This window comes from Oryx dammah, unplaced genomic scaffold (genome assembly GCF_014754425.2).
Source record: "Oryx dammah isolate SB20612 unplaced genomic scaffold, SCBI_Odam_1.1 HiC_scaffold_29, whole genome shotgun sequence".
Classification (NCBI taxonomy): domain Eukaryota; kingdom Metazoa; phylum Chordata; class Mammalia; order Artiodactyla; family Bovidae; genus Oryx; species Oryx dammah.
Genome location: NW_024070213.1, coordinates 42,517,860 through 42,537,921, shown reverse-complemented (window position 1 = coordinate 42,537,921; position 20,062 = coordinate 42,517,860). Strand labels below are relative to the sequence as shown.

The window sequence follows — 20,062 nt, the reverse complement described above, 5'->3', positions numbered from 1 at the left end:
GGCTGAGAAGAATGTTGGGTGTTTGCTGAGTTCCATGGAGGGCCTTTCTCTCAGTGTCTTCCCTCTGCTCCTTGCAGGCCCGGTCGGTTTACACAACATTGGACAGACATGCTGTCTTAACTCCCTGATCCAGGTGCTTGTTAGAAATGTGGGATTCGCCAAGATACTGAAGAGGTAGGACCATTGTTAAGGAAGATAAATGTGTGTATTGCTTTTTGTTTTCGTTTATTCTGTTATTCACAGTTATTTGGACTTGGAGAAGTCTTCTTTTAAAAGCTGCCAGAGAAGAGATCTTGTTTTGTACAGTCTGGACTATACATTGTAATCATCTAGGAAGTTTAAAAAAATATGAAATGCCTTTCCCATCCCAGATATTTGGTATCACTTGGGGTCTGGATGGGTTTCTAGGGTGGGGCCCAAGCATGGGTACTTTCCAGAAAACTCCCCAGATGATTCTAAAATGCAGGCAGACCGAGAACCACTGATTTGGTTAAAAGGAAGTTGGGGTAGTATCAGTGGGCGGGTCCATGAGTCTGTTGATTTTTCTCAAACAGCACACACACACACACACACACACACACACACACACACACAGAGTATATACACACACAGTACACACACTGTGAAAACCCTTCTTCTCAGTGGGTTCTGCCAAGAAGTGTTGAGGCTCAGCCAGCAGTGACTGAGTGAAACACCCTGCCAATGTGTGCATATTCACATAATACACGTCATCGCTCATTCTTTTCTGCCTTGAGCTTTCTCCTTTTCCCGTTTCATGGACACAGGAAGTTGCCCATAATTAAACAAATCATTGCCAGAATACACCGACGTTCCTTCCTGTGTCCCTCCCAGGACTAGACCTTACTTGCTGTTTCCCTCTGAAGGACTTCAGGCTGGGCATGTATTGTGGACCCAGGACCTAGTGCTCTTGCCCTTCGTCTTGGTGTGATTCTCGTGCAGGGTGGGGAGAGGGTGCCCCGTCTCGAGAGGACGCTCTATAGCTGATGTGCTGACATGGCTGCCCTCAGCCTTGTCTGTACATTTTAGTGATCTGGGAAATAAAAATTTTGATAAATGGGCCCCGGCCCCAGAAATCCTGATGTGGTCCATCTGCAGAGTGGCCCGGACATGGAGATCTTTGAAAGTTCTCCCAGGTAACTCTAGTGTGGCCCTGGCGTTGAGAACAGTTGGGACAGGGAGGTTCATGGCTCTTCTCACCCGGCAGGATAACGGTACCAGGCGGAGCTGAGGAGCAGAGGAGGAGTGTCCCCTTCCAGCTGCTCTTGCTGCTGGAGAAGATGCAGGACAGTCGGAAGAAGGCGGTGCAGCCCACGGAGCTGGCCTACTGTCTGCAGAAGTACAACATTCCGCGTAAGATGGTCCTCCCGCTCTGGCTCCTGGCCTGGTGCTCTGAGGGGAAGGGGAGCTCTTGGAGGGGTGAGGGGGAGGGAGCAGAAGAGAGGAGAGCGGAGGAAAGGAGGGGCCTGATGGCCCTTGAGTGCACAGGAAGGAAACCCTCCTTGTGTTGGAGGCCTGTGTGTGGATCTGAAATACCTTAAACAACCCTCATCTCGCAGGGACAGCATTTGTTTCGTTATTCATGTGTTTCTTTCGAACTCACTCTTTTCCTGCCTCTCAGTGGAGAAAGTCAGCCTAGGAGTCTCCTCAAAGCTGGTTCAGCTGCAGGTAAAGCATCCTAAAGAAACAGGATAAAGGATTTGTAAGGAGAAACCATGTTCTACGGAAGGAAACTCTTAAATAGCTTAGTTTTTTTTTTTTTTTTAAAAACAGACTCAAATGAAATATACATCACATACTATAAATTTAGTCATTTAAAAGTATACAATTCAGAGGTTTTTAGGATTTCACAGAGTTGTGGAATTATCATCACAGTCTAAATTTAGCAAATTTTTATCATCCCCCCAAAGAAATCCTCTACCCATTAATAATTGCTCCCCATTCTCCTTTGTCTTCTTCTAGGTTTCATATATCTAGCCCTTAGATCTAGACCCGTGTTTCATTTAGAGTTAAATTTTGTGAATGGGGTGAGGCAGGGGTCCGGCTTCAATCTTTTGTGCGTGGCATCCAGTTGTTTCAGGGCCACTTGTTGAAGGTACTACTCTTGCTCAGCTGGTCTAGCCTCTTTCCTTATTCCAGTGAGCATCCTCTCACTTCAGCCTGGCAGACTCCTCTCAGCCATCCTTGTGAGGCAGGCCTGGTGGTGATGATCTCTTAGCATTTCTCTGTCTGGGAAAGCCTGTGTCTCTCCTTCATTTCTGAAGGACAGCGTTCCTGGATGAAGTTCTGTTTCTTAGCAGTTTCTCCTTTCATCTCTCTGTATATACCTTCGTACTTTCTCATGGTCTGTAAAGTTTGTGCTGAGAATGTACTGATACCCTTACGAAGTGGGTTCCCTTGTGGATGACAGGCTTCTTTTCTCATACGGCTTTTAAGGTCTCTTTGATTAAAAGAAAATTATTTTTGGTTGCCCTGGGTCTTTGTTGCTTTGCATGGGCCGTTTCTCTAGTTTGGGGGAGTGGGGGCTACTTTTCCTTGCGGCGTGTGGGCTTCTCATTGTGGTGGCTTCCCTTGTTGCGGAGCACTGGCTCGAGGGCACGTGGGCTCAGCAATTGCAGCTCCCAGGCTCTGTTGCACAGGCTCAATGTTGTAGCCCATGGGCTTAGTTGCTCTGTGACTTGTGGGATCTTCCCAGACCAGCGCTCGAACCTGAGTCCTATCCACTGCACCACCAGGAATTCCTGTCTTTGACTTTTGACAGTATTATGATGTGTCTTAGAGAACAGCTGCTGCTGCCGCTGCTGCTAAGTTGCTTCAGTTGTGTCTGACTCTGTGCGACCCCATAGATGGCAGCCCACTAGACTCCCTTGTCCCTGGGATTCTCCAGGCAAGAACACTGGAGTGGGTTGTCATTTCCTTCTCCAGTGCATGAAAGTGAAAAGTGAAAGTGAAATCGCTCAGTCGTGCCTGACTCTTAGTGACCCCATGGACTGCAGCCTACCAGGCTCCTCCGTCCATGGAATTTTCCAGGCAAGAGTACTGGAGTGGGTTGCCACTGCCTTCTCCAGAGAACAGCTAGTTGAGAGGAATATGTTTGGGGACCAACAAGCTTCATGAACTTCAATGTCTGAATATCTCCCCGGATTTGGGACGTCCCAGCCACTGTTTCTCGAGATAAGTTTTCTACCCTTTCCCTTTTCATCTTCTGGGACGCCATCAAAGTGTAGGTTGTTTCCATGCATTGTAAGTTAGGTTGTTGATTTGAGATCTTTCTTGTTTTTTAACATAAGCATTTGTAGTCTGAGTTTTTCCTCCAGCTTTGCTTTCACTGCATCCCATAAATTTTGGTATGTTGTGTTTTTATTTTCATTTGTCTCTCAATATTCTCATTTTTTTCTGTTACACAACAAAGTGATTCAATATTTCTATACATTTCAAAATGAACACCATAGGTCTAATTACCATGGGTTACCACGCAAAGATATTACATAACTATTAACTCTGTTCCCCACACTGTACGTTTAATACCTGTGCTTCACTTATTTTGCTGCTGGAAGTTTGTGCCTCTTAATCTCCCTCACATATGTCTCTCCTCTCTCCATGTCACACTGGAGACTGCTCGGGTTCCTTTTCTATTGTTATTCAGTCGCTCAGTCATATCTGATTCTTTAGAGACTCGCATGGAGTGTAGCATACCAGGCTTCCCTGTCCTTCAGTATCTCCCAGAGTTTGCTCAAACTCATGTCCATTGAGTTGATGATGCTATCTAACCATCTCAACCTCTGTGGCCCCCTTCTCCTCCTGCTCTCAGTCTTTCCCAGCATCAGGGTCTTTTCCAATGAGTCAGCTCTTTGCATCAAGTGGCCAAATTACTGGAGCCTCAGCTTCAGCATCAGCCCTTCCAGTTAGGTTGTTTGTTTTCTTAGTGTTGAGTTTGAAGAGTTTTTTGTATATTTTGTGTCTTTTTAAAATATCTCTTTTGTAAATATTTTCTGTCAATCTTTAGTTTGCTTTCTCATGCTCCTGACAGAGCAGAAATTGTTAATTTTAATGAAGTCCAGCTTATCAGTTCTTTCTTTTATTGATTATACCTTGCTGTCATATCTAAGAAATAATCACCAAACCCAAGGTCGTGTAGATTTAGTCTTATATTATCTTTAGGAATTTTATTTACAGTTTTGCATTTTACATTTACGTCTGTTATCTATCTTATTCATTGTTTTCTTTTTTAGGATATAAGGTTTGTGTCCAGATTGGTTTTTTTCATGTGAATGTTCAGGTATTTTAGCAACATTTGGTGAAAACGCTGGTTTCTATTGTGAAAGAGCAATTGACAATTGTTTCAGCCAGTTCAGTGGTTCAGTGGCATCTGACTCTTTGTGACCCCATGGACTGCAGCATACCAGGCTTCCCTGTCCATCACCAACCCTCGGAACTTGCTTAAACTCATGTCCATTGAGTCGGTGACGCCATCCAACCATCTCATCCTCTGTCTTCCCCTTTTCCTCCTGTCTTCAGTCTTTCCCAAGATCTTTCAATCTTTTGACATTGTTAATTTTGATGTATTTTTGGGTTCTCTATTCTGTCCCATTGGTCTATTTTTCTATTCTTTTGTAATACCACTTTGTCTTGATAACTGAGGCTCTGTAGTTTGATATTATCTGATTTTATTTGATTTTTTCCTTCAGTACTATGTTGGCTATTCTGAGTCTTCTGCCTCTCCAGGTGAAGTTTGGAATAAGTTTATCAATATTCATGAAATAACTTTCTGGCATCTTGATGGGAGTTGCATTGAGTCTAGAGATCAGGTTAGGAGGAAGAACTGGCATGTTGACAATTTTTAGTCTTTGTATCCATGAACATGGACTATCTCTCCATTAGGTAGGTCTTTTGATTTTATTCATCAGTCTTTATAGCTTTTCTCATATCGATCTTATACATATTTGGTGAGATTTATATCTTAAGTATTTCATTTCATGTGCTCTAATATAAATTATATTGTGTTTGAAATTTAAAATCTCACTTGTTCATTGCTGACATATAAGAAAGTGATTGACTTTGGTATATTTGCCTTGTAGCCTGCAATCTAACCATAATCACTTATTAGTTCCAGGAGTTTTTGGTTATTTTGCATTTTCTATATGAATGATCATGTCATCTGCAAAGAAGGACATTCTTAAATCTTCCTTTCCAGTCAGTATACCCTTTATTTCCTTTTCTTATCTAATTGGCTAGGGTTTCCAATACAACATTGAAAAGGAGTGGTGAGAGGGAACTTTCTTGTTTATTTTCCTGATCTTGGAAGAAACACTGCTAGTTTCTCATGATTAAATGTGATGTTAGCTGTAGGTTTTTTGAAGATGTTCCTTATCAATCTTAGGAAGGTTCTGTCAGTTCTTAGTTGGCTGAGAGTTTTTATCATGAATGGGTTTTGGATTTTGGCAGATTATTTACTGTATCTATTAATGTACTCATGTGAATATTCTTTAGAGCCTGTTGATGTCATAGGTTCATGAATTGATTTCCAGTTGAACTAGTCTTGCATGCCTGGGATAAGTCTTGGTTGTGGTGTATAATTCTTTTTACACTTTTTGGATTCTATTTGCTAATATTATCTTATGGATTTTGAATCTGTGTTCATGTGAGATATTGATCTGTAGTTTTCTTTTATTGGAATGTTTTTGTCTGGCTTGGTATTAGGGTGAAGGTGATCTTATAGAATGAGTTGGGAAGTATTCTCTCTGCTTCTGTCTTATGAGGAGATTTGGGGGAATTGGAAGAATTCCTCCCATAAGTGTTCGGTTGAATTCATCAGTGAACCCAGTGGATCCTCTGTTCATTTTTCCTCATTCATTTTTCCTTTCATTCCTCAGACTTTATAACCTCCATTGACCTATTTGCAGGTTTGATGATTCCTTTGCCAACTCAGATATGCTCTTTATTTCTGGTGAGCACTTCTGTCCTTGTACTCTTCCAGTCAGGAATTTCGATTTGGTCTTTTACATATTTTTTTTTCTCTATTGATACTTTTTATTTGGTGAGACATTGTTTTCATTCTTTAGTTATTTTGGGTTTTTGGATGCTTTAGTTCTTTGAACATATAGTAGTAACTAATCTGAAGTCTTTGTCTAGTCCGATAACATCTGGGGCGTTTCAGTGAGTTTCTAGTGATGGCTTTTTTCCCTGTGTGTGCACCGTATTTCTGTTTCCTTGTGTGTCTTGTAATTTTTTGTTAGAAACTTGACACTTTAGATAATGTGACAACACTGAACGTCAGAAACCCCCACAGTGGGGTCTGTTCTTGCTGTTGTTTTCCCTGTGGCTGTTCGTTTAGTCTTTCCAAAACTGATTCTGTAACGTTTATATTCCCGGTAGTATGTGGCCATTGGAGTTTTTATATGGTTAGCTAAGTGTCAGGTAGTGATTGGCTAGAAATTTCTTTAAATGATTTGCACTTAACAAGTCTTCTAGTCTTTGCCAAGGGGCCCTGTGTGTTGGTTGGGTGCATCTTCAGAGCCCAGGCAGTTTATGATGCTTTGAGCCTTCATTTCATACTTGCACAGAACCTTAAAATCAGTCAGATGGAAGAGACCGGGGTCCTTTCGGGTCCTGGGCGTGAAATTGACCTTCCAGATCACCAGGAATATGTCAGAGCCTTTGAAAGTGTGAGGGCTTCCCTGGTGGCTCAGACCGTAAAGCGTCTGTCTGCAATGCAGAAGACGTGGGTTCGATCCCTGGGTTGGAAAGATCCCTTGGAGAAGGAAACAGCAGTCCACTCCAATACTCTTGCCTGGAAAATCCCATGGACGGAGGAGCCTGGTAGGCTACAGACCATGGAGTTGCAGAGTCAGACACGACTGAGTGACTTCACTTTCACTTTGAAAGTGTGCAGTGAACATCTTATTCCCTTTAAGATCTTTCCTTTGAGTTTCTGGCCAGGCTTTTCTTTCCTCAGCTGGCATGGTTGCTTTGCTGCTGCTGCTGCTGCTAAGTCGCTTCAGTCGTGTCCGACTCTGTGTGACTCCATAGATGGCAGCCCACTAGGCTGCTCTGTCCCTGGGATTCTCCAGGTAAGAGTACTAGAGTGGGTTGCCATTTCCTTCTCCAATGCATGAAAGTGAAAAGTGATAGTGAAGTCGCTCAGTCATGTCCAACTGCACTGTTTATTGTCGCTAAGCATTTTCCATAGACGCCCTGGGAATACTACAGGCTTTCAGCTCTGAGTCAGGTTAAATAACAACAACCTCCTTTAAATGGGCTTTTCCCTGGAGCTGCTGCAAACAGGTCAGATCTTGGGCATGCTCCTGGCCAGGGCTTTCCTAGGTGCCCAGTCTAGCCCTAGCCTGTCGCCTCTAGCAACTGCAAGGCTTCTCGTTTTCAAGGCTTCTGCAGAGCATTGAAGAGGGTGTGGAAACCAGCCAAGTTGAGAAAGCTGCAGTTCCTGCTCTACAATTTTTCTTGAATTCCTAAGATTTTTGTAAATTCTTGGTTTTGTTGCTTTTGTGGAGGAGTGGGTTTAGAGAGACCCTCTCTCTGCTGCCCCAGGTATAACTCATGTTTCTCTAGTTTTCCTAACAGTTTGTACGCCTGGGGAAGTCTTCTCTAAATTGTGAGTCCATAGATGTGAGTACGTGGATACTCACCTTCTGCTAGAATGTAGGTTTCCTGGGGACAGGAACTTTCTCTGGCTTCCGCAGTAACTGCATGTAGCAGGAGTGAAGGAAATTATAGGTTGGGCAGGGCCCCGGTGTTTCTCAGATGAATTGGGACTCCTGGTTCTGGAATGAGATGAGGCAGGACGTCTCTGCCTGTCAAGGTGACCTGACCCTCTTCAAGTCCTGTGCTGGCTCTGGGGAAGGCAGCCTGCTGAAAGAAATTCTCTGGAGACAGCATCAATTCAACCTGCTACTAGCCTGTTAATCCCTGTTTGGGGATTATTAGCTTGGAATTTGGATTGATTAACCATTCAGCTGGGCTTTCCGGGTGACTCAGATGGTAAAGAGTCTGCCTGCAAAGTAGGAGAACCCCGGTTCGATCCCTAGGTGGATGATCTAATAAGTAATGCTCACCGATTACGTGCCGGTTACTGAGTTGGCAAGGGAATTAGACTGACAGAGTCTTTGCCTCCATGGAGCTGACAATTGAGAGGAGAGACAAGCCAAAACAAAATAAAACCCCCAAACATTGAGTACAAATTGTGATAAGTATCACAAAGGAAATGGTGTTAACAGGTATGAATACTTAGTCTGGCAGCTGGGGCAGGAGGGCATGACCGGCATCCTGGGCCCTTACCCTGGGAGTTGCTTTTCTCTTTGGCCAGTGTTTGTCCAGCATGACGCTGCCCAGCTCTACCTCACAGTCTGGAACCTGATCAAGGACCAGATCACAGATGTGGACTTGGTAAGTCCTAGAACGGAGAGCTCAGAAAGGGAGGGTGCTGTCCTTGTGCACATGGAAACCAAGAGGAAACGTGCAGAACCACAGTTGTGCAGGGTGACCACTCTGACTTCTCTGCACCTTAGTGAGCAGGGGCGGGGGCAGCCGCTGTTTCTGGAGCTCTGTGTGGCACCTCCAGCTCTGGACGTGGCTGACCTGCTCACTCAGGCTCTCTCTGCCCCTCTTCCTCCTGCCCCCCCCCCTACCTTGCAGGTGGCAAGGCTGCAAGCCCTCTACACCATCCGCTTGAAGGAGTCCTTGGCCTGTCTTGAATGTACCGCAGAGATGGGCAGAAACAGCAGCATGCTGGCCCTCCCCCTGTCTGTCTTTGATATGCACTGGAAGCCCCTGAAAACACTGGTGAGATTCCTCCTGGGGAGTTTGCTATTCCCTGCAGCCCAATGTTGCAGCGCTCCCTTGCTTCTTTAATGCCCCCTTGGCTTTTAAAAACTAATTTCCATTTCCTAACCATGGATCTGGCTAAGTTCTCCTTTGATTTGCAGGAAAAAAAAGTCTCTCCTCTTGCTCCCCTTGTCCTTCCTGCTCAACAAGTAGATCCTCTCTGAGATCCTGGCATGTGCACCATGTGGGCTGATGACAGGGGGACTTGGGGAGAACCCTCATCTGTGGGGAGAGGGGTGACCCCAGGTGGAGTAACCATGGCTTTCCCTGCTCTCTGGGGCAGGAGGATGCCCTCCACTGTTTCTTCCAGCCCCAGGAGCTGTCCAGCACAGACAAGTGCTTCTGTGGGAGCTGTGGCAAGAAGACTCGCTGGAAACAGGTACTCGCTGCTGATCAGAGGCTTCCCTGGACCTTGGGGTGGGGGGTGGGGGCTCTTGGGGAGGGGGCACGCTGAGGGAGGAAATCCGCCTGGCTGGGTCCAGGATCCTGGGGCTTCTAATGCCCAGAGCTGTGGATGCGCTCCTGGGGGCCCATCACTGTGGGGGTGGGGAGGGCACAAGAGCCACACTCAGGCCCACCGTTGCCAGGGCTCAGGGAGCAGACTCCACAGTCCCCTACAGACCCCTGTGGAGCCCTGGGCTGCTCAAGCCTTCTGTGGGAGACCCAGCAGATTCTGAGGAGGGGTGCTGTTCCATTCCCTTCTTTTTGGGGAGGAAGAACATCCCGTTGGCCTTGGTGTTTCTTGGAATTGACCTGTTTCAAGTGCCTGGGACTCATCTCCATGGTGACTGTGTTTTTTCCAGGTCTTGACACTGACCCACCTGCCCCAAACACTGACCATCCACCTCATGAGATTCTCCATCAGAAACCTGCGGGCAGAAAAAGTCTGCCACTCCTTGTATTTCCCCCAGAGTCTGGATCTAACCAAGCTCCTTGAGACAGAGGGAGAGCCTTGCAGTGCTGAGGAGCAGGTGAGGGCCCTCGTGCTCCTTACACACACACGCACACACACACCCCCGCCACACACACACCCTGGCCTCATCAGAGTTCTGTCTCCCTCCCCACCCCTATCAGACACCACGTCCTTTGTCTGTCTTCTTCCCCTGAGCCGCCCAGCGTCACACACACCAGCGATGCGTTTTGGGTTTGGGGTGTCAGCCTCTCCTCTGTGGCTGAGCTCAGGACGCACAGGGAGGAACACTCACCAACGCTCAGTGTGATTTGCGGAAACATACTCATACATTCAAGAAACACTGATCTTTCAAATAAGGAGTTTAGAGTCTTCTCGAATAACAGCCATGGGGCTGTTAGCTTCACATTCCCACCTGCGTTGCTGTTGGCAGCTGCATTTCTGTTAAGACTCAGAAGACTTGATTTCTAATGGCTGGATTTGTGCTCAGCTATCTCCCAGCACTGACGGAAGGAACCATACTTCAGAACCTTCCTTTTACATAGGGTGTGCCACAGGTGACCCACATCCTGGGTGCTAAGCAGCACCAGCCTTGCTTCCTTCTCCTGACAGATTACACTCACCTTGGGGAAAAGAAAGCAGCCAGCACTTGGGGCCAAATTGATTTAGAGTCAAGTTGGATCCAGTTGTCTTGAGCTAGTAAGTTGTCGGGAGATTCTGAGAAGAGTGACATAAATGTCTTTTCTCCATAGGTTTAAAATCCTACATTTATTGCCGTATATACATGGGTCAATTTTTGGACTGTCTGTTTTGTTCCACTGGGCTGTTTACTATCCATGCTCTAGAACTATGGGTTTGTGTTTTTTTTGAAAATTGAGGTCTGACCATGGTGACTGTGTTTGAGTGGCTCCTATTATAACAGTGTTCCTTCCCTGTTTGGGGCATAGGATTCTGTTTTTTCCTTCTAGGTTCCTTATTTCCACTTGCACAGCCTACCTAATGAAGTATCTTAAAATTCTTTTACCTTGAAAAGACGTGTGAGGAATTATATAATGTCTCCCTATCTACCAACAGCCTAAACAGTTGTGCAGACTCACAACCAGTATTTCTTTACTTGCACCCCATCCTCTTCCTTCTCCAAACCTCTACTGGGTTATTTTGAAGCAAATCTCAGATGCCACGCGTGTCCTTTGCAAGTATTTCATTATGTCTGTCTGGGGCTTCCTCGGTGGCTCAGACGGTAAAGAGCTGGAGACCTGGGTTCAATCCCTGGGTCAGGAAGATCCCCTGGAGGAGGGCATGGCCACCACTGCAGTATTCTTGCCTGGAGAATCCCCATGGACCGAGGAGGCTGGCAGGCTACAGTCCATGAGGTCTCTAAGAGTTGGACATGACTGAGCGCACAGCACGTGTCTCTCTAAAGAAGAAGCACACTTTTTCCAAACATGACCAGTTCCATCTCATGATTATGTAATATCCTCTAATATCCAGTCGGTATGTGGATCTCCTTGACTGTCCTGTAAGATGTTTGCTGTGTTTGAATCTAGGTCCACATAAGGTCTACACTTGCATTTGCCTCGGTTTGCTCCCTCCCTCCCTTGGCCTTTCTTTTTTCCGTAGGTTCTGTTTCTTTGGTGTTCTCTCTCCTTTTCTTTTCCTTGAGATGCATTTGTTCGAAGGGTTTTGTGTACACCCAGAATTGGCTAGTGGTCTTGTTTGGTGCTTTCCTCTCTTCTCGTATTTCCTGTAAACTGATAGTTCCATCCAGAGTTTGCCCCAGCATAATTTAAAAACCCAGCATAATGTCCTCACTTGAAAATAGAGAATGATTTGAGCCCTCCCTTTTAGGGACTAAGCTTCATTCTGTCGACTAAAAAATATAGTTACAACCTGAAAGAAGAGAGTTGTTTTATTTGGTGGGAATGTTTAGGACTCAGAGTCCCAGAGACAGTATCTCAGTAGCTCTGAGAAAACTGCTCCAAGGAGGCAAGAGGGCAGTGAACCAGAGAGGTTGCTCAGTCGTGTCTGACTCTTTGCAACCCCATGGACTGTAGCTTACCAGGCTCCTCCACCCCTGGAATTTTCCAGGCAAGAGTACTGGAGTGGGTTGCCATTTCCTTCTCCAGGGGATCTTTGTAACCCAGGGATCAAACCCAGATCTCCTACATTGCAGGCAGATGCTTTACCAACTGAGCCACCAGGGAGTCAGGCTATATACAAGTTTGCAATGGAGGGAGCAGGCAGTCTGAACATCAAAGGTCAGGTATGAAGCTAAGGAGTTTGGCACTCTGTGTCTGGCTGCAAGCCTCTGGGCTTGAATTTACTCCTTCCATGTGCAGCTCAGCTACCTGAGCACCTCAGCCAATCCTGTTTCTTTGTTTGCCTGGCTTCTTGTACCCCCCACCCCCAACAGCAGTCACTGTGGGGTGGCAGCATCTGCTGGACCTCAGTTTTGGGGAGCCCTCATTCACATTTGGAGGTCAGAGATCGCTGGTGGCTGTGACATTTCTTGTTTATTAATAGGCAGAAGATATTTTCATTTCACAGTTTGTACCACCTTCATCCTGTCCCCTTCATAATCCCATTTCAGAGTCTCAGATAAGGGACATTATTTGACTGTATTGAGAAGAAAAGTACAATTTCTTGACTCTTGTGGAGATCTTGCTCAAAATGAAAACTCTCACCACTGTTCCCTTTTCACAGAGAATTGTCTCCTACCTAGCCTTTCTGAGACCAAAGGGAGCAGGGTTAATTACCCCAAACCTGGTGACTATGCTGGTCTTTCCCTTACCGTGATGCTGTCTTACTGATTCTGCTCTGCTTCACATCTGTCTCCTCCAGGCCTCTCTCCTGGGGCTTCTTTCTCTGTTTCTGGATCCTTTCCTGCCCATTTTTATTGGTATTTAGTTTTCATCACATTCCTTTTTCTTCCCATTGTTCAAATGTCTTCTCATTAGTTTTTGTGGTTTCGATCATCTGAAACTGAGGACTTCCGAGTCCCTGTCCCCTACCCAGGTCTCACTCTTGATCCCCAAACCAGGGTGTCCACCTCCGGCTGAGTCCTGAGAAACTCGCTGTCTTCATCCCCAGACACCTCTGTTCCATGTGTAACTTTATAGCACCAATGTCTTCCTGATTTCCAAGCCAAGAATCTGGGGTTCATCCTTGCAGTGCCCCCTGCTTACTCTTTCCCACCATATCCATCAGTTGCAGAGTGACTTACTGTTTTTCCTTGACTTTGCACAAATCTGTCCCCCACTTCCTCAGTACTGGAGTCAAAAGCTGGCACTTCAGAGCCAGGCAGGCTTGGGTGGAGGTCCCGCCTCTTGATGAGCTCTAAATCTGACGTGAGTTACTCTACTCCCTGAGCTCAGATTCCACGTCTGCAAAATGAGATTAATGCCGACACCCCGTGTACAGGTTCGCTGTGGATATTAAATGAAGTAGTGCATATGAATCACATTTATCTCTAAACATAGAATCCTATTTAGTCATTAGCTCTCATCAGATGCAAAATCCATTTCAGAATGCATCATGTTAGATGAAGGCATACCATATTGTCTTAATGAGCCTTGAATGTCTTGTTCTGAAGATGTATTATTGTTTTAAACAGTGGACCTTCAGGGAAGTCCCCATAGCATCTTTATAAAAAATTTTATTTATTTTGACTGTACTGGGTCTTTGTTGCTTTGCACTGGCTTTCTCTAGTTGTGGAGATTAGGGGCTACTCTTTATTGTGGTGAGGGGGCTGCTCATTGTGGTGGCTTCTCTTGATGCGGCTCGCAGGCTCTAGATGCGTGGGCTTCAGTAATTACAGCACCCGGGCTCAGCAGTTGTGGCTTGTGGTTAGATCTGCAGCATGTGGAATCTTCCCAGACCAGGGATCGAACCTGTGTCCCTTGCATTGGCAGTTGGATTCTTATCCACTGTGCCACCAGGGAAGTCCCTGAAGATGTATTATTAAGTGAGGTGCAAAGTGCTTCCTGCTTCTGATTCTTACACTTCTCATGAAAGGTGTGAAGGCAGTTTTCTCTCAGTGGCTAGACATATTTAGGCATATTTTTTATATACAGCGTAGATGTGTGAGCATGTCTGCAGTTAGTAAAATTGTCATCACGAGACTGCTAAAGGCACTGTAAAATCATAAAAAGCTGTAACTTTTAGCAAAGCAATAAATAATACAAATCTAACAAAGAACCAGAATAATAACGTTTAAGCTTGTTTTGAAGTAGTTCACTTGAACAAGTATGTCATAAAATATTTGAGTAATGGAATATTTGCTAATGGAAATATTCACTTTTCAAATTTTATATTATATATTATATAATATTATATATTTATATTATATATACATTTGTCTGTCACCTATCATATAACAGTTCCAGTATGCTATTAATATTATAGCACATAAATTATATATTTATGCTCATTATTTTTCTTACAGCATGTGAACCTTAGGTTTCTAAAGAAAAAAATTATAGACTCAGCATCTAGATAAGACTCTGTAATTGGTCAGGAGGAATAAGAAACATTTAATTCACAACGCAAAATAATTTTTTTCTTTGAGGGTGCTTTATGATGTAATATGTAGAAGAATATTGTATTTGAAAGTGAAAGTCGCTCAGTTGTGTCCGATTCTTTGTGACCCTGGCAAGAATACTGGAGTGGGTAGCTGTTCCCTTCTGCAGGAGATCTTCCTGACCCAGAAACTGGGGTCTCCTGCATTGCAGGTAGATTCTTTACCAGCTGAGCTCCCAGGAAATATTGTATTTAAATCATGGAAAAATAAAATATTAGTTCACTTTTGGGATTACAAAAAAGTAATGTTTGTGAAGACTCAGCCAAATGCTGGAAGTTAGCTGGTAATTATGTTTATAATGCTTGTTGTCATTTCGTGGTGCTTCTTGCGGGTGGTCAGTCTCTCACCATTTCTTCTGCTCTCAGCTGTGACTCTGCCTCACTTGGACTCTCAAGCCATTTTCATATCCCTTCACTTTGGTGTTCTCAAACACAAATCTGATGCTGCTGCTCCTCTGCGCAGAGCCTCCCAAGACTGCTGCTGCTGGGATGTTCTGACTCCTGACTTGGCCTCAGTGGCTCCCTGCACCCCTGCCCCCCTGCCCCATCCCTCAACCCCATCCCCCACCACCATCCCCCGGGGCGTGCTGCTGGACCTCCACAGATCCTTCAGGGTCAGTTTAAGCACATTGTCTCTGGGGAGCTTTCCTCAACTGCTCATTCCTTCCTGTTTTGGGGTAGAGACTGGTTCCCAGATTTATCTGTAAACCTGGTGTGAAACTTTGCTTTACGGCTGTGCTGTAATTAGGTATGAGCATCTTGTGGTCAGAGATGGTCTTCTGGGGCCGTGGGTGCACCAGTGCCTGGCAGAGAGGCACTGAGAAGCAGAGGGTCGGAAGAGGTGTGATAGGGGTCCCTTATCCTTGTGTCCTTCAGCGTGGAGGGCACTATGAGCTCTTTGCTGTGATCGCCCACGTGGGGAATGCTGACTACGGTCACTACTGTGCCTACATCCGGAGTTCTGAAGATGGAGAATGGTTCTGCTTCAACGACTCCAATGTTTGTTGGGTGAGAAGCGTCCTCCCAAACTGCCTCTTGCCCTGGGTTCTCCATCTCTAATGGATTCTCAGCCAGGACTGGAAGGCCATTGGGACCCAGACACACTGAGGTCCTGTTTTCTGTGGCGGGGGGACCTTTGTGAAATTTGAAGCCCTTTACTGCATGGAGCCCCGTCTGGTTCACAGCTCTGCTACAGTCTGCTTAGCCTAGTGTCCCGGTTTCTGGAATTCTCAGCTCAGGGCCCTGCAAGCTTGTGCTCTGGGCTAACCTATGAAGGCAAGAAGCTCTAGAAAGAGTTACAAAATCTGGGCCCGGCATAACCAAGTGTAGACAATGCACTCGGGACTCCGTGTGCCAAGCGCCTATCACTGGGTGGTCGGGCCTGGGAGTAGTCAGACTGGTCTTTCTAGGGGAGTGAGGGCAGCTGGCAGCACCATCACTCTCAGGCCACTTAACCTGGTTTGTCTTTGTCCTTGCAGGTGTCCTGGAAAGACGTCCAGTGTACCTATGGAAATCACAGCTACCGCTGGTGAGGAGGGCTGGGTGGTGGGTCCCAGGGCACTGGGATGCCCAGCTCACTCAGGGCATCTGTTGCTATAGGAAAGGGCTGCCACTCAACTTTGGAGGCCCAGAGAATATGCTCAGCCTTGTTTTTAAGCCCCATCCACTGCACTGCTCCTCTCCTAGTTTATTTTTTAAATTTTTTTCATAGATAAAGGTTTGAAATTACATATGTATTTTTAAATTAATTTAAAAAATTTTTGTGAGTGCTGTGTCTTCGTTGCTTTCTCTAGCTGTGGCGAGCGGGGGCTCTTTGTTGCAGGTGTGCAAGCTTCTGACTGTGGTGGCTTCTTTTGTTGCGGAGGACAGGCTCCAGAGCTTGCAGACTCAGCAGCTGTAGCGCACAGGCTTAGCTGCTCCACGGCACGCGGAGCCTTCCCAGACCAGAGATGGAACCCGTGTCCCCTGCACTGGCAGGTGGAGTCTTAACCACTGCACTGCCAGGGAAGTCCTCCTCTTGCAGTTTAGACCCAGCAGTGCTAAAGTGTCTGAGGCTCCCAAACGTCACACCATCCCTGGCTTTGCACGTGCTGTCCCTTCCCCTAGTTTGTCCCTGAGGCAAACCACCTTCATGCTTCCGTGCTTCTGCTCATGCCCACCTGCCCTGTAATGCCTTCCCAGCACCATTCAGGCAGGTTTGCAGGAGCCTCTCAGGTGCTTTCCGTCATGTGTTCACCTCCTCACAGCCAGGACCACGCTGCTCAGTCATTGTTCACCTGCATAACATTCTTTCACGTTAGCCATGAACTCTTCGGAGGCAAGGGTCACTCTTGTCCTCCGTTGTCTGGTACGGAGGCTTAAATTTAATCAATAACAGTAAATATATTGTTGAAAATCAGTAACTACACAGAGGGGAGGCTGGAGAGGAAAAAGCTTGGCAGAGATAAAGCAGAGACTTTGCAAGTTTTTCTGCAGAGCTTCTGGGTCAGAGGTGACATTGCACACTAAGCGTGGTGTGGGACGTGGCCCCAGCTGCACGAGTAGGTCTTCACTTGGAAACTGATAAATTGGGTGAAATTTGTGCTTGAAATTCTGCTCCCCCCGCCCCCACAACCTGCTACTTTTCCTCTTCTTTTCTTCTAAGCATCTCCCTTAGATACACACTTGGTCATCTTTTGGTTGTCAGTGATCCCCCGTTATTTAGATCAGGGTTTGGCAGACTTTTTCTGTCAAAGGCCAGAGAGCGAATGTTTCAGTTTCTGGGATACACAGTCTGTGTCTCGGCTCCTTGGCTCTGCTTCTGCAACACAAAAGCAGCCACTGGTGGTACATGAGTGAGCATATGTGGCTTTGTTCCTGTTACATTTACTTAAGTTCATAGGCTCACAGTTTGTCAACCCCTGCTTGAGATGTTAGCTAATGTTACCCAGGTCCCCAGTTTTGTCTGCTCTGAGCTGATAGATAGAGGAAGACCTGATCCAGTAACCCAGGAAGTTTTCTGATGGGTGTTCTAGCATGAAGTAATAATGTAGTAATGAACTCTGAATGTTTCGTCTCAGCAATGCCCTTGCACTTTTTTCCTTTCTAGGCGGGAGACTGCCTATCTCCTGTTTTACGTGAAGACTGAGTCCTAACGGATGTTCCCTAAACCGTCAGAGGCCTGCAGAGTATCATCTTCCTTTTCTGTTCCTGTCTCTGCAGAGTCTTTTAAGAAACTCTGCAGTGAGGAGAGGCACCATTTTCAAACTGTTTACATTTTATTTATAATCAGTGGTGATTATTAAAATATTTAGCAGTGACACTACACAGGTCTGGATCGGTCAGAATGGGTGCCACTGGTGGATTCAAGGCTGGATCAGGTCTGGATTGTTCCTGCTGCACAAGGCAGAGATCCTTTAGCTGGGACCTGCAGAGTCCACGTGCTCCCAGGGGAGGAGAGACCAGGCCAGTGCTGGTAGCAGGAGGCAGTTGGGTAACAAAGGGCTGTGGTCAGGAATTATTTCAATATTCTACAGCTAATGTGACTATACTGGTAGGTACTGATTGTATATCATTTCTGTTTATAATTTTTAAAACTTTGAGGGCTTCTCTAGTGGCTCAGTGGTAAAGAATCCACCTGCCAATGCAGGAGACATGGATTTGATCCCTGATCTGGGAAGATCCCACATGCTGTGGAGCAACTAAGCCTGTGCACCACAACTACTGAGCCTATGCTTAGAGCCCAGGAGCCACAAGGATGGAGCTCATGTGCCCTAGGGCCTGTGCTCCGAAACGGGAGAAGCCACTGCAGTGAGAAGCCTGTGCACCACAACTGGATAGTAACCCCCGCTCAACACAGCAAGAAAAAAGCTCTCGCAGCAACAAAGACCCAGCAGAGCCAAAAATGAAAAAAAATTTTTTTGATGTGTATCAATTACATGAAACTCAAGTGCTTTGTAATTGTTATTCATTTATTTGATGAATATGTATTGATCACCTACTCTGTGAAATGGTATGCCAGACATAGTAATGAATACAATTTTTTCTCTCAAAAAGAACTTTTTAAGTTAATGGGGGTTGATTAAAGTACACGATACGGAAGATTTATGCTACAGGAATTTAAAGGAAAATAAATGAAAATGCGTCTGCTGTGCGCCCTCAGGGGAAGCCTGAAGGCTGGAAGCGGGCTGAGAGTGAGGACAGTTTGTTTACAGGGAGAAGCAGACCCAGTGGCATGGCTCAGGGTTCAAAGACCCTCTGCACACCCGGATGGAAGGGAGGTGGGGCTTAGCACGTTGATCTTGATCCAGGCTCAGAAGTTTGGGTCTAACTTAATAAGTAATGAGGATTTCTTTTTTTTTTTTTGGAAAGTGTTCAAAAAGGAAAGGAACACTTAGTGGTGTTTCAGTAAAATGGATTTGCTGGTGATGTGGGTTTGAGACAGGTTGGCAGCATGGGTGGACAGGCGTGCACGGTCCCTGGAGCCATGTCAGAGGAAGAACATGAATCGTGGGGTGTCCAGGGAAGGGAAACTCTGCACCAACCTGGGAAGAAGTGTGTGGACACCCCTCACCAACAAAGGAAGTGACTCAGTCATTCACGTGTTTAACAACTTGTTGGAGATTTCATATTTTGTAAGTGGCAGAGCTGAAACCTCCAACGTGAGATGAGGGTGATTTATTCTTTATTGGCAAGAATTTAGCCACACGAGAGTAAATTCTCACTGTATGATAGCCACACAGTGTAGTCATGGACAGATCCTCTTCCTCAGTGCTAACCGTCGCTAAACAGGTGTGTGTATATTCTTATCTCTGCCATCACAAACTATCATAAAGCACGTGGCTGAAAGCCACAGAAGCTGTGTTTTTTTCGTGCAGTCTGGAGGCTGGGGTCTGAAATCAAGGTGTCACAAGGTTGGTTTCTCCAGGAGGCTGTGAAGGAGAGTCTGTCCTGACTTTCTTCTGGCACCTGGTCGTGCCAGCCCTGCTTTCGTCCCCTGCGTGGACCTCAGTCCCTCTGGCCTCCACCTCCATCTTCACGCGCTGTCTTCCCTACGTGTGTTAGTCGAGGACACCAGCCAGGGGTTAGGGGCCATCCCAGTGTAGCATGGCCTCGCCTTCACTTGGCTAATTTCATCATTCTGAGGTTCCAGGTGGGTGGGAATTTCAGGAGGACCCTATTCATAGTAGTAAAATATATTGATCCCTCTAGGCCTTATTCTAGGTGTTGGCATGCATATTCACAGATATGAGTAATTTTTACATCATGAATTCTACTGGACACATTATTCTGCTCATTGTTTTTTCTCATAATAGTGTCTTAGGAAAGTTTCCAAGTCTGTATGTAAATGGAAAACATTCTTTTGAATTGTTACATTTACTCCATAAATAGATATACTATATTTTTTCCATTCCCATATTGGTAAATATTTAGGGCATTTTCATTTTTTCACTATTTATAGTGCAGAGTGAATGAGTACCTTTAGATGTGTTTTTGTATATGAGTAAATATTTCTGTAGGTACTGAGGAGTGAAATTATGAATCAAAGAGACTGTAGGGAGAAGTTACATGTAGACTCCAACTTAAAGAGAAAGGGTACTAATAGATCATTTTTAATGTCCTAGATTGAAGGAGAAGAAAAAGGAATCAATTGACTTGAGTCTCTGGAAGTAGCTGATTTCTATGCTATTTTGTTTCTTCTCCAAAGTGCTCCCTTACTCATCCATATGTCCATTTGTC

The 20,062-nt window shown here is 45.6% G+C and overlaps 1 protein-coding gene across 3 annotated transcripts in view; it reads left to right on the top strand.

Moving 5' to 3' along the window:
* Positions 1-18,381, top strand: part of LOC120858551 (ubl carboxyl-terminal hydrolase 18-like) — a 34,516-nt gene extending 16,135 nt beyond the window's left edge. For 2 of the 3 annotated variants that reach the window (XM_040234680.1, XM_040234679.1), the window contains exons 3-11: positions 78-174; positions 1,226-1,371; positions 8,339-8,418; positions 8,668-8,814; positions 9,140-9,235; positions 9,660-9,827; positions 15,221-15,352; positions 15,823-15,872; positions 17,433-18,381. In XM_040234680.1, coding sequence (XP_040090614.1) covers positions 78-174; positions 1,226-1,371; positions 8,339-8,418; positions 8,668-8,814; positions 9,140-9,235; positions 9,660-9,827; positions 15,221-15,352; positions 15,823-15,872; positions 17,433-17,478 — 962 coding nt within the window. In that variant the 3' untranslated portion in view covers positions 17,479-18,381. Of the gene's footprint in view, positions 1-77; positions 175-835; positions 944-1,225; positions 1,372-8,338; positions 8,419-8,667; positions 8,815-9,139; positions 9,236-9,659; positions 9,828-15,220; positions 15,353-15,822; positions 15,873-17,432 lie in introns of those variants that run through there. The other variant, XM_040234682.1, reaches the window with a different exon arrangement.
* Positions 18,382-20,062: the final 1,681 nt, after the last annotated feature.